Source organism: Prinia subflava, chromosome 3, assembly GCF_021018805.1.
Source record: "Prinia subflava isolate CZ2003 ecotype Zambia chromosome 3, Cam_Psub_1.2, whole genome shotgun sequence".
Taxonomy (NCBI): Eukaryota; Metazoa; Chordata; class Aves; order Passeriformes; family Cisticolidae; genus Prinia; species Prinia subflava.
The window spans coordinates 104,789,605-104,803,317 of NC_086249.1; the positions used below are offsets into that span (position 1 = coordinate 104,789,605).

The following is a 13,713-nucleotide window of genomic DNA, read 5'->3' on the forward strand; positions in this document are numbered from 1 at the left end:
ATTTGGTTTCCTATTATTAGATTGGGTTACAAAGCTGTCACAAATTTCACCAAATACAGAGGGTCGATAACAGCTCCGGTGTGGAGCTGGTGGAGGATAAATTTTGCTTTTGTGCTCACCTGGGTGGCCTCATTTTCACTTGGGTTGGGACAACCCACAGAGAGCCCTGACACAGCTTGGAGGGCCCTCTCAGTGTTTCTGCTCACACTGTCAGGGGTGGATGTTGGTTCTCTGCAGCCCAAATTGTCATTGAGAGCAAGAGAAATCTGAAGTGACCCTTTTAGGGTACACACTTCTGTTTTGGTGTTTTGGGGGGATTTTTTGGCTTGTTGGATGTTTGAGATACCATAAGTCATAGAATCCCAGAATGCGTTGGGTTGGAAGGGACCTCAAAGCCCACCCAGTGCCACCCCTGCCATGGCAGGGACACCTCCCACTGTCCCAGGCTGCTCCAGCCCCAGGGTCCAGCCTGGCCTTGGGCACTTCCAGGGATGCAGGGGCAGCCACAGCTGCTCTGGGCACCCTGTGCCAGGGCCTGCCCACCCTGCCAGGGAACAATTCCTGATTCCCAAGATCCCATCTAACCCTTCCCTCCTTCATCTTAAGGCTATTCTCTAATTACTTATTCCCTAATGACTATTTCCTGTTTTCGTATTCAATTTTTGATGAATTTGTCTACTTTCCTGAATGTTTGTCTGAATTTCCAGCTCTACCATTGGAGTGCTTGGAGGTTTTTTTCTGAATACGTGCACTTGATTACTTGAAGTTCAGAGTTTTGGAGGACTCAGTTCTACTGACAGGGTGGTGTTCAATCAAAGGTTGGACTTGATGCTGGAGATTTTTTCCCAGCCCTAATGATTCTTTGATTCCACGTCCAAACCTGCACTGAATTTGAGCATTTCCCAGGAAAAAAGTTCTAATTTATGAGCCTGGCTCCTATGAAATAGAGATGGATTTTCCTTTTATCCATGCCCCCAGCTGTAATCCTCCCAGGGCTGGACCTGGACTGGTGCTGGTCCCCCAGGACCTTGGCAGACCACTTCTCTGCTGGTCCCGCTCCTCATTTTCTGGAAATTTTCTGCACAATAATTAACATTTTATTAGCTCCCCATCTGAAAATTTTGTTTCTTCCGCTGATTGCTGTAGTTCCATGTATTTCTAGCTGCATTTACCTACCAATCTTGGATTCAGGAAGTACCCAAAGCGCGTGCTTGGCTTTGAGGATAAACTTAAAATTCACCGAGCGTAGTGGGGTTTGAGCATCTGTTTAGAGAGAAATCTAAAATTAAATGTCCTTCCTGAATAAGGATGTTCTCCTGAGTCAGCCCCTGCATGCACTGCCTTAGAATGGGCCCTGGCTGTCCCTCGAGTGTGTCAGACACGCCGGATGCTCTCAGAAGTGGTTAATCTGATGAAAGAATTCATCCCCGAGTCATAAAGAAACCACAAGTTTCCTTCACTTTCAGTCTGCTGCTTTGATATCGTTGGTCAGCAGTTCTCCTCAGAAACCATCCCCCAGTGCAGTGCCATCCTTAATGGTCTGGTTTATGCAGCCTGATTTTACCCACTGCATAAAGATGTTGGTCGCCCTGCTGTACCCTCTGCATTTCCTCCCTTGGATATTCCAAATGTTTGGGGCAGGAGGCTCTTTCCACGTCTTGCCCAGGGAATCTCCATGTGATTGAAGCCTGAAATAACACGGTGACTGGAGCAAGAATTGATGTGTATCATTTCCATAAGGTACTTTAATGCATGAGATTAATTCTAATCTGGAGATGCTCCAATGCAAAAATGGTTGAGTAACTTAAAATAAATAAATAAATAAATAAATACAATTTTTAAAAGTGCAGGAAAAAAGGCACCCCACTCAACAAGAAAATCAACCTGAGTGAGAAAATCCCTCCAGTGAACCTTCACCTGTAGCAGCTGAACATTTTGTTAAGAGCTGAACACACAAAAATCATCTTTGTAATTGAAGAGTCAATTGTTTTGAGTTCTTTTGTACAGTCTTTAAATGAATAACATAAATCACCACATATGGTTTTGGATATTTGTGGTGCACAGAGTTCTGTGGTTTGGTATAGGAAGCTTGAAAAAGCAGTGTTTTCCAACCTTACTTGAACTGACTCGTATCATCTTATTTGTTATCCCCTGCAATTTTTTTTTTTTTAAGGACAATTTCTGGAATGACAGCTGAGTAACATCAGCCTTGCTGTAACTTTCTTGCATTTTTTTTTTTTTTACATTCCTACTAGAAGCTCAAGCCAGAAAAATACCCCAATTTTTGGCAGTTGACTAGAACCACTGACTCTCATTTTTGACTCTGCAGTTACGTGGTTCTGTGTCAAGTAAGGCACTCCAAATTCTTTCCTCCTGGAGAGAGCTGTGGCTGGCAGCATCTCGATGGACTTGCTTGGATCCTGCCTGAGATGTTGGCAGATGCTTTGGTTCTGCACATGCTTGGCTTGAACAAAGCCTGCACAAACACAGCCTGGAGAGGAATGCACTCCTTTATAACTTTATTCCCGTGTGCTGTTGATATTCCAATGGCAAATAAAGCTTCCCTGATGCCCAGACCTGCAGCTGCCGATGTGCAGGGCCCGGAGTATGTTTGGGATTGAAGGTTCTGATTCAGGAAAATGCCTCTGAGAAGGTGTCATATTGTAGTTCTGGTGTTTGCAATTCCTCCTGTCTCACTTCTCGCAGTAGAGTTGAGGAGAAAGCAGGCGGTTGAGCTCTGGAGGGAGGCACTGAGTGGTGAATCCTCTCCTGGCACTGCTGTGTTGGAAGTTCAGGGATGCAGATGACCCCAGAGCACATCCTGGGCTACTGTGGGCAAAGGACTGGGGGATCCCTCCTTGAAAACTTGGAGAATCATCCTCTTTCCTTCCTTTGCTTTCACAAGTGCCCTGAAAACCAAGTGTGGAAACCACTTAAAAATACCAGCTCAAGGGAGTGCCTGGTGTTTTCAAAGGCTCCTGTTATTTTCATTCAGGCCAAAACAACCCAGCAAGTTTATCCTGAGCTAACAAATGTCTTCAGCTGTCCCCAAAACCACATTCTTTAGTAAATAACTGCATTGCCCATAAATAAATACAGTTTCACTGATCTGTGATGGAAGAGATGCAGAATGGTGAGAGGTCCTGGAAAGTCTGGAACCTTGGATGGGAAGGAGCTCTGTGTTTGAGTGTGCAGGTGTTAAACCACCTGGCCAGCCTAAATACCTGTGTTTAGTTGGCTTTTAAAACAGGCTGATCTGCTGAGAAACTCCTGAGGCAGTCCTGGCTCTCACTTCTGCCAGCAGCTCAGGGTGGAAGGTGGATATTCCACATCAGGCAGGGAACTTCAGGTTTTCTGCAATTTTTCTGCATTTTTTTTCACCTGCTGTTTAAATCACCTAAAGCTCTGATGGCACTGATAAATCTCACAGTGGACATACAAACCAGTGCCTTCAATCATTTGTGCCTGTGGGGTGTGAAGGAACATATCTGGGCTTAGTAACAGCTACAATGAAACATCTCATAAAAAGGGAAAATTTAAAAAAATAATGTCCCATACTTGTGAAACCACATTCATAAATTTGTTCCTTCTATTTTATGTAGTCTTCACTGAACTCAGTGAGAACATAGTGTTGTAAAGATAACACAGCTGTGAGTCTTTGCAGGACTGGAGTTCATGTCTGTGCTGTTACTTTCAAACCCAAAATGAGATTATTAAAAAGAAATCCAGCAGTTATGGTCACCAACTGACACATCACAGGTACCAGCAGTGTCCTTTGTTGAACCTAGGAACTGAAAAGCTATGAAATATTGCCACTTCACTAAAACATAAATCTTGGTTACTTTAAAGTCTAAGGAAATTTTTCTCTTTTTTCTTTCCTGTTCTCTTTTTCTTTTTTTTTTTTTTCTGAAGTGCCAGATCATAAGAACAAAATGACAATGGCCTGAATAACATTTTTTCAGCCCTCCCATCAGAACCTACTTGTCACTTACAAACCAGAATGATTTGGAAGGGACATTAAAGCCCACCCAGTGCCACCCCTGCCATGGCAGGGACACCTCCCACTGTCCCAGGCTGCTCCAGCCCCAGTGTCCAACCTGGCCTTGGGCACTGCCAGGGATCCAGGGGCAGCCACAGCTGCTCTGGGCACCCTGTGCCAGGGCCTGCCCACCCTCCCAGGGAAGGATTTTTCCCCAATATCCCACCTAAACTTGTCATTTTTCAGACTGAAGCCATTCCCTGGCTCCTGTCCCTGCAGCCCTTGGCAATTGTCTCTCTGCAGCTTTCCTGGGGCTCCTTCAGGCCCTGCAAGGCCACCCTGAGCTCAGCCCAAATCTTTTCCCCTTCCAGGGATTTGAACAATCCAATTTCTCCCTTTTATTCAGCTTTTCCTCATGTCTTGGTTGCTAAAACAGAACTGTGTGGGATGCTGGTTACAAATTCATGGGGGAAAAGAGGATCACCCGTCCATCAAGATCCTCAAATCTGACTAGAGAGACAGTCTGGGACAAGCTTTCCTCAAGGACATCCTGCCCAGATTTCCACTGCTCCTTTTGGGGAAATGCAGCAGGAATTTAGATCCAAATGTTTTAACCACGAGTCTCTTCTTTAGACCAGTCACCATCCTGCAGCCTGAGAAATTCTGGGCTAATTCCAGAGTGAGTAAAATCAAGTGATTCAAAGTCATATCCAGACAGGAACATTTAAAAATCCACCTTTCAGCTGAAAACAGAGACGCAGCCGCACCATGCAGGTGACTGCTGTGAAACATTGGGCATTTTCTAGGGCCAAAACACAGATCCTGTCAGAATCAGTGCCCCATTCCATGGAATAATGCTGCATACAGAACTGAATTCCCGTTCTGCTGGATCCCTGCTAATTGTGAGGGCCTGTTGGGAAAGTCACGGGCCACCAAGGTAATTCAACACACATGTTACAGCAAGCTTTTCACACATGTCTGGCAAGCCTCTCCCAGTAGGAGAAGGCTTTAGGGATTCTTTCCCCAGCCTTAAATCATGCATTAAATCCTATCAATTATTGGTTCCCTCCCTGTTTGCACTTCTGCTCACTTTTTGTTATTGGGCAGCGCTTTGGGTGCCTTCTAACACAATTAACTTAGAGCCCTCTGAAGCTCAGAATTTCCAGTTTGCAGGAAACTGTGATATTGTATCATTTTCTTGAATTCCCAGTGGGTTGAAACTTTACTCCCATTGCAGCAAAAGCAGTTTTGCCATTCATGTTGGTGGAAGCAGGACATTGTCTTTATTTTCATTTATATATATTTATTTCTTGATACTGTGTTCTTCTGTATTTATTTCTTAAAACACCGTGTGACCTACAAATTGCTTTAGATATGGGTAAAAGGGTTGTGATGATGATGACAAATCTCAGGTCTGTAAAAGCTGAGTTAGATTTAACTTGGCAATTAACTATATTCAGTGTTCTTTTTTTTTTAATGCCCACAGTTTTTATCCATTAAAGTAAATGAGCAGTCCCCAGGAGAAGATATTTTGGTTAATCATTGCCAAGTCCTTTGATTTCACTTTAGCACTTTAAAGATAATAATCTCATTTTCTTATACGCTGTTGGAAATGTCTTTCTCTAGACGTACTGAGGTATGAAAATACAGAAATCAGATCAGGTAGGACTTAACATGGAATTTCTTGTGTGTTTGGAATAGTTGGCATTTGACACCAGGCCTTACAGATCCAATGTGATCAGTATTTTTAATTAAATTTTGTAACTGTTATAAAACCATGTAGCTAAGCAGTGTTAGTTAGCAGTGATTTTTTTTTTTTTAACCTTTTTTTACCTCACAAGGCATATGGCATTGGCAGGTCTTAAGAGAGACAGAAATATCAGACACTTACAGAAATGTGTGAATTTTATCCTTTTTGGATCACACAGCCTGGTCTTGGGGATATTCGTAGAAGATGTAACATCACACTTCCCAAATGCTTAATTTCTGATGAATATTTTGAATCTTATGGCAAAATAGAGAATTTCCCTTTGATGGAGGGCAGCTAAGTGGAGAAAGACTGATTGACACTGAGGAAAAAGATCAATGGGGAATCAAATTTTTTTTTGCTTTTTTTCAAACATTAAACCACACCTGAGTTCATAATTAGCATAAAGGTGTTTCACAGTCCTGAGCGTTTCTGTTTGTGTCTGCTGGAGCGGGGATGGGGCTATCCCTGAGTGTGGGCTTGGACCTCGAGGTGCTCAGAGAGTGGCAGATTTCAGTTTTTCAGAATGGTCCGGGTTAGCCCTGGTCTTTCAGGGTCACTGAGTTTCAAACACAGATACTCCACATCTGTTTCTTGTTCACAGCCACTAACAAAGAAGTACAATATCGAGAGAGTCCCAAACAGCAGAGTGTGAGAGACACTTTAATAGGTTCCATTCTTGATGAAAATCTTGGAGCAGCCTCACTAATACGGGGTAGAAATCCAATATTCCAGGAATATTTGCTGTGTGCAGTGGCCATCAATCCAGGGATGAGAGGACTTTGAAGGACACTGTCCAATAACCACTTCACACCACTGTGTAGTTCAGTTAAAATTACCTAAAACATTTGGAAGAAAGTGAGGAAAAATGTTGGCCTTTGCCCTTGAGGTTGCTTCTTTTTTCCTTGCAGAGAAGTTGCTTTTTTGAAAGTATTTTGGCTCGGTGTTGTGTTTTTTTTTGTTTTGTTTTGTGTTTGTTTGGTTTTTTTTGGGTTTTTTTTGGGGTTTTTTTTTTTTTTGTGTGGTTTTGTTTGTTTGTTTGTTTGTTTGTTTGTTTTTGTTTTTGTTGGTTGGTTGGTTGGTATTTTTTTTTAATTTTTGTGCCCTGCATTATCATTGTCACTTCACCAGCTTTAAGTTAGCATCAAACATAAACCAAATAGGTTTTCATAAAGTGGCAACTTTAAGCCAAAAAATTCAGTGCACTTCCATTTATCAATTAATTAATCAATCTGCTCAGCACCCCTTTTGCATTTGATGGTACAAGTTGATATTTCAGAGGTGGGAAATTAAGGAAGAAAGAAAGGAGAGTTTAGGTGAGATTCATCTCATATAAGCAGAGCTATTAAAAGACTTGGAATAGTAGAGGTTCTCTTTGTAAGGAAGAGAAGAGGAATACTTTAAATGTGAAATTCATCTCATCTTTTTCAAGTAGCAGTTGTACATGAGACTGAACAAAATCATGAAGGTGGTTGTGTTGGGAATTGCAGAAATCTTGGAGAACTAGGGTAGTTCTGACACCTGCATTTAAAATCCTGAAAGCTTTATGAAGTCAATCCCACTCAAGCAGAGAGGAACTCAATTCCCTATCTGCAAATATAACTGCCCTGTTATGAAGGACATGCATTGATTATTGAAAATAATTCCAGTGTCATCTAAACAGAGCTTCTGTTTCATTTCCGAGCTCTGAGGTGTTTGTTTTATGTAGAGTAGCTGGTCTCCAGAAAAAGGTGGGCAAACGGTGGTGTAGCCACCAAAAATATTTTGGCTGGTAAAATCTTGAAGTGGCTTGGGTCACAGATAAGAAGTGGCAAATGAAATAATTTAATTTTCACTTCGAAAACTTCCAGCGTTTCTTTTCTGTTAAGCTTTTTCCATGGGAAAACAACCCGTTCTCGGCTGCTATTATTTAATGAAGTAATGTTAAATTAAAAAGGTGTCCCCAGATCAGGTTCTCCCTCATGTTTGCAGTTGTGCCAGCAGGTGAATTCATTGTGAGAGGAAGGAAGGTGGGAGTGGGGGAAAGTCATGAGGGGATTGATGATCCACATGGTTTGGAGCAGCTGAAGGAAAAGTGAAAATGCCCAAAGCACAACCAGCCCTGAATGCAGGCTGCAAAGTGATGGGGGGAGCCAGAGCAGCAGGAAAAAATCCTTTTTTAAGTATTCTCTTTACTGAAAGATGTCAGTGCCGACTTGGGAAGGAGCTGTTTCTTGCCTGGTGTGGAGGATGCTCCTTTCCAGGGGCAGGGAGCACCATCTAGTGACCACAGGGCTGCCCACAGGGCAGGCAACAGGAGAGGCGTGGGGACACTTCCCTGCTCCTCCTCTGTGCTGCAAGGCCTGGCAGGGAGGGAATTGAGGGGCACAAAAGCTTGAAAGCAGTGCTGGAGGAAAAGGTGCCTTTTGTGAGATGCAAGCTGTGTCATCCCTGTGGATGGGTAGTGATATATTGTTTTATATAATAATATTTTAACTACGTGGCTTTATGGGCTGCTGGCTTCCACGTGGTGTTGGATTTTGGGGGGAATTCAAGTGCCTTCCTCCTGGAGCTGACCTCCACGTTTCCAGCCACGGGTCGGTGGGTGGGAGCCCATCCCAGAGCTGGATCCTGGTTTTTCCCAGGATGGGGTTTGTCCTGTGCCCTAGGACCTGGTGCTGGAAGGAAGAAGTCCCTGCAGCAGCTCCAGAGGCAGGACATCCCCAGGGTCAGGGGACTAGGGGCTCTGGGAGCAGAGCCCATCACCCCTTAGCTGCTGATCCTGCAGTCCCTCGGGCACGTTCTGGAATTCTCTTCTCTCCTGGGCACGGTTCTGAGTGCCTGGTTTCTCTGCTTCATCTTTAAAACCCTGATTGTGAGACCTTTCTTTGATTCTACCCCTCTGTGAGCAGATTCACTGATGTTTTCATCAGAGACCGTGCAAAACTGGGAATTAAAGAGAGACAATCCATCTGAAAGGCTTGGTAAGAGTGTACTTGACCCTCACACACCAAACTGAACATGGCCAAACAGATGTTGGGAGCTGCATTTAAGCAAAATGCTGAGTTTTTTGAGAGGGTTAGGGCCTTCACAGGTGTGTCTTCATGTGCCATGAAGTAGCAGTAATTTGCTTGGACTTCTAAAATCTGCTTCCAAAAATTGCAGTGCTAGTTCTTTAATTGTGCTCCAGTTGTTTTGGTTTTTCTTTTTTTAATTTGTAGCCTGATTCTACCTAGAGGAGAATCTCCTTTTTAGCTGGAAGGTTGGCAAGAGGAACAAAACTCACTTCTTTTCTCTTTCTTTGTCCTTTCTTTTAATACCCACATCTGCAGACACTGTAGGTACCCATACCAAGCACAACGTAAAGGTGAATGAGTGTCCAGTTTCCCAACTATTCACCCAAAGATTTTTGTACAGCTCCAGGGATGAAGGTCACTTTATTACCACAGTAGAATGTGTCCCTAATCTCTTGGTCAGAGCAGAGTTCTTGCTTTACCTCCCAGCAAGAAGGATTACAGATCTGTTTACAGTGGGAATATTGCAAAGTGTTTCCTTCATATTTCATAGAATTGTGGAATGGTTTGGGCTGGAAGGGACCTTAAAGTTCTTCTAATTCCATGCCATGGGCAGGGACACCTCCCACTGTCCCAGGCTGCTCCAGCCCCAGTGTCCAGCCTGGCCTTGGGCACTGCCAGGGATGCAGGGGCAGCCACAGCTGCTCTGGGCACCCTGTGCCAGGGCCTGCCCACCCTGCCAGGGAACAATTCCTGATTCCCAAGAGCCCATCCAAACCCACTCTCAGTTTGAAGCCATCCCTCTTTGTCCTGTCACTCCGTGCCTTTGTGACAAGTCTCTCTCACCTGAACACATGTAAAACACATTTTATGTGTTTAGGTGAGTACATACATACTGAGCATATCTCCAGTACATCCTAGAAAGGATGCAGCAAGCAAAACAACTTTTTTTTATTTGGAATTTCATCTTTAGGACTCAATCTGATCACTTTTTGTTTCATGATCAAACCAAATCTTCAGGTCTATCCAGGGTCCTGTTGGTTTAAGCAGGCTTAGATTAGCATAGATTGGATCCTTCATTTCCAGTTTGGAAATATCTTCTCTAAAGAGGGAACTCTTGAGTCCTAAAGGTAGAAAGCACTTCGAGCTGAGTTTAAGGGTGTTCAGGAAAGAGTTTAAGCACAGCTGTAACTTTAAAGCATGTGCAACTCCCTGCTTTGATCAAGACACTTAAGCACATGTTCAGTGTTAACACATGCTGGGGAATTTTGCTGCTCTGTCGTTTCCAGATGCAGGCTGAAGCTAGGAGAATATTCCAGCTGAAAGGAGCCTGGACAAATTGGGGTGACAAGCTTCAGAGAGAAATTAGAGGGGAGCATAAGGTGACTTGTGGGGATTTTTAGTACTTTTTTCCGTGGTTTTATTCTGCTTGTTGACCAAGTTTTTCAAACTCACAGTGCATTGTTTCAGGCAATAACTCAGACTTGCCTAACAAAACAAAAACATTTTTTCTTTCTATTTAACCTTGAAAAAAAATCAGAAAGGAGAAAAATAGTAGAAGTGTTTGTACTCTTTTTCTTTTGCAACTGGATGATGGTGATTTGATAACCCAATATTTTCCTTGCTTCACAATCCCAAGGCTCTGCTTGCAATTGGATCGGCCTCGGCGTAAGCACTCAGAAATCTGCCTGTGGGTATTAGTTTGAAAGTCAAATAAACTTCACTGGATTCTTTGGCACAGAACCTGTGCCAGTTGAAAATGGCAAAATCCTTACTGGGCTGTGGGCTCTGTAAAACTTATATAATAATAACAGAGCTCAGCAGTGCTCCTTATGCTTCCAAAATCCCTGTGTAAACCAAGAGGAGGTTTGTGTATATGGAGGTGGGATGGAGAAGAATCATTACTAAAAACTGCTTGTGAATGAATTTGTTAGATCCTCTCCACTGGGGAGCTGGAACTGATACTTGCAACCTCTTGATATATTGGAGGAAAAACCAAAATATCAGGGGCTTAACTGGAGTGGAAGTCACCCAACTGAAACATTATACAATGCTTTGAAATTTCAAGAGAAAGGTTCTAATCTTTTGGCTGTCTTGCTCATTGTTTGGAGATGAAAAGGGAGGAAATCAACATCCCCATGAAATACAATTACTATAAATTGCTTTCTTTTCATACAGTTTATAATGAAAATAGGAAAGTTACCTACTCTGCAGGAGCACTGTGATTTGGTGGATGTAGACTGCAAGAGCACATTCAGCAGTGCAACACTGCGTTTCTCTATGAACCAACTAATGGAGAATATAAAATATTGTATAGCAGTGCTGACTCCAGGTTGCTCTGAAGACATGAAAAATCATCTTTACAGTGCAAGAAACCAGAGCTCCTTAAAGTGAACCCTAAAACCAAGCTGATCTTGTGCAGGGAGTTGATCCTGTGTCCCAAAGATTGGATTTGATAATCTTGGAGCGCTTTCCCACCTTAGTGACTCTGTCACTGTTGTATCCAGGGATTCCCAGCTCTGTGATCCCCGTGGGACACCTGGGAATGAGAATTTCCTGGATCTGGCAGGGCCATTCCCGTCAGCAGGGGAGGGTGGATGAGCCTTTGCTCTGCCCTGCTTTGGGGGAGATGGAGCAGCACCTGCAGGACAGATCAGTGAGGGACTCTGTGTGCACCTCTGGAAAAATGCATTTCTCCTTCCTTGGGTCAGGGTAGGAGGGGAAAAGTGAACGGAAAAGAGAACTTTTGGTTTTGCCATGCATTTGTTTGGAAAAACTCCGTGTTGAATGCCAGTAGTCATCACCAGCTACACAGCAACGCTCCCATTTCCTTTTTTTTTTTCCTAAGGAGCAGGAGAAGGCAGCATTGGGAGAGGGTGAGGTCATCTGCTTCCACTAAATAATGCTGCAACGAGCCATTCACTATTTCATGTTCTTTTTATTGTACCAGAGCCCCTGCTCAGAGGGCAGGACCTTACTACAGCTGGAATCATCTTCCAGGCAACCTGTCCGTGGTTGGGTGTTGTCATAGGGAGAAATTATAAACCTGTTAGAGTAGGGCCAGCTCTTTAAAATTGCTTTTTTAAAAAATTAATAAATTCTGACTTGTTCGAATTTTTCCTGCCATTTTTACGGGCTGTATTTTCAAGCTTTTCTCTTCAGGCTGAAAGCTCAGCATCTCTTGACACCGGAGTTGTATCTTTTATGAAAACAGAGAAAACTGTGAGGCTCCTTAGGTGTGAAAGGGTTGTGCCCTGGGTCCTGAGTGGAATAACCTGGCTAGCACTGTGGAAGCACTTTGCCTTTTATTTTATATGTATTATTTTTTTTTGTAAGTTCAGGTCTCTTATACAAAGGCCTGGGACAGGGACAATGTTTTGTTTGCACAGCTGGGAATTCTGGGGTGCCTCACAACTGCCAAGTGCTCCAAAAGGACAAATGAAAATATAACACTGAATAAAAAATGGCCATCACACTCTAACCAGGAAGGGAACTGCCAGTGAAACCATCTCATTTCCATGCATGGATAGAGCTGTGAATTAAGGGAAGAACATGGAAGATTTAAGACTGTTTATGGTGTTCAGGCATCAGCTTTTGAAGTTTTATGTCTTTTTGTGACTTCCTCTCCTCAGTAAGAAAGAGACATCAAGAAGAAATTGTCTTCAACCTATTTGTTTCTTCTCTAAGGAGAAAAAAGTGCTAAATCAGATAGGCTGGAAAGTGTCAATAGCTCAGGAATGCAGGAATGAGGTTAATGGACAAATATAGACATGGTGTAAGCAGGGCCAGACCTCATTAACATATTTGGAGTTACACCCATTTATACCCAGCCTGGTTTTGGCCCTGGATCAGCAATTCCCCAGTGAACAGCCTGCATCAAACCACTGCTGAATTTGGCCCATTCCATCTGACATCTGCATCCTGCCTCGGAGTGGCCTGTCACACTTACTGCACATCACATCACACCTGCCCACCCGGCCATGGGCAATTGACTTTAAAAAAAAAACCAAAAAAACAAAAAACCAAACCCAACAAAAATTTAAAAAAAAAAATCAGTCACATATCATCAAGAAAAACAACATTGTTTTAGGACTCTTATCTCTTCACTCCCAAATATCCTGTTTCTTCGAGCTGCGGTGGCCAGGACCAATAGAAACCTCTTCCTGCCATTGGCTGACTTCATTTCCCAGAGTTAGCACAATCTCATCCGCTCTAAACAACCTCATCAAAACTTCTTTCTGGTCAGAGCGAAGCAATAATTATTATTAGCAATTATTAGCGATCAATAATCTTGATCACATTATGGCAAGCACTATTAAGGTAAGGAGGGGGTACCTTTTTTTGGTTGGAATTTTTTTCGCACCGCCGTGTTCTTTGGTTTCCTTTATCAACCTAGATAAGTTAGAATTGGGCAACACCCCCACTGCCACAATAGAGGACAACAAGATTTCCTTTGTACTGCCTAGTAAATTTCCTTTTTCCTACTCCAACCATCCGCAAGGCTTAAAAACTTCAAACTCGGAAAAAAAATTGGGTTTTTTAAATTCACTGTTCAGTGATGTGGATTGCATAGGCGAAGCCCTTTTGTGAGAGCTTCTGAAATTTCTTGTAGGTATCCCTCGGACAACTTGGATGTGTTTGTGGACTGCCGTGAGGGGAGAGGGTGTGCACTGGAAGGAAAAAGCGGGTTCCTAAGGGCACTAAACTTTTGGATACTTTGAAATGTTTCTCTTGCGGATGGGGACACAAATTTTAGCCAGCGGGGAAGGAGAGGCACCAGCTCTTCTCTCTCTCATGCAGGTGTTAATTATGTGCTTTTCTGGAAACTCTTAACCTTAAACTCGGGACCTTTCTGAAGGGTATTTTAAGGGTGGCGGGAAGATCTCACGGGTGTGTTCTTTTTTATGTTTTAATTTTTTGGACAATAAAAAATCTCTTCTTGGTGCATAACTTGATCTCAGTGCATGGTTTGTTGGCTTTGGGGTTTTTGGTTT

General features: G+C 43.1%; 1 protein-coding gene across 5 annotated transcripts in view; it reads left to right on the plus strand.

Annotated features, from left to right (window-relative positions):
* ERG (ETS transcription factor ERG) overlaps positions 1-13,713 on the plus strand; it is a 143,869-nt gene that overhangs the window by 67,691 nt on the left and 62,465 nt on the right. Inside the window, exon 1 of one of the 5 annotated variants that reach the window (XM_063393195.1) lies at positions 12,222-13,039. The exons of the other annotated variants lie outside the window; for them this stretch is intronic. Coding sequence (XP_063249265.1) covers positions 13,022-13,039 — 18 coding nt within the window. The 5' untranslated portion in view covers positions 12,222-13,021. Of the gene's footprint in view, positions 1-12,221; positions 13,040-13,713 lie in introns of those variants that run through there. 5 annotated transcript variants of the gene reach the window in all.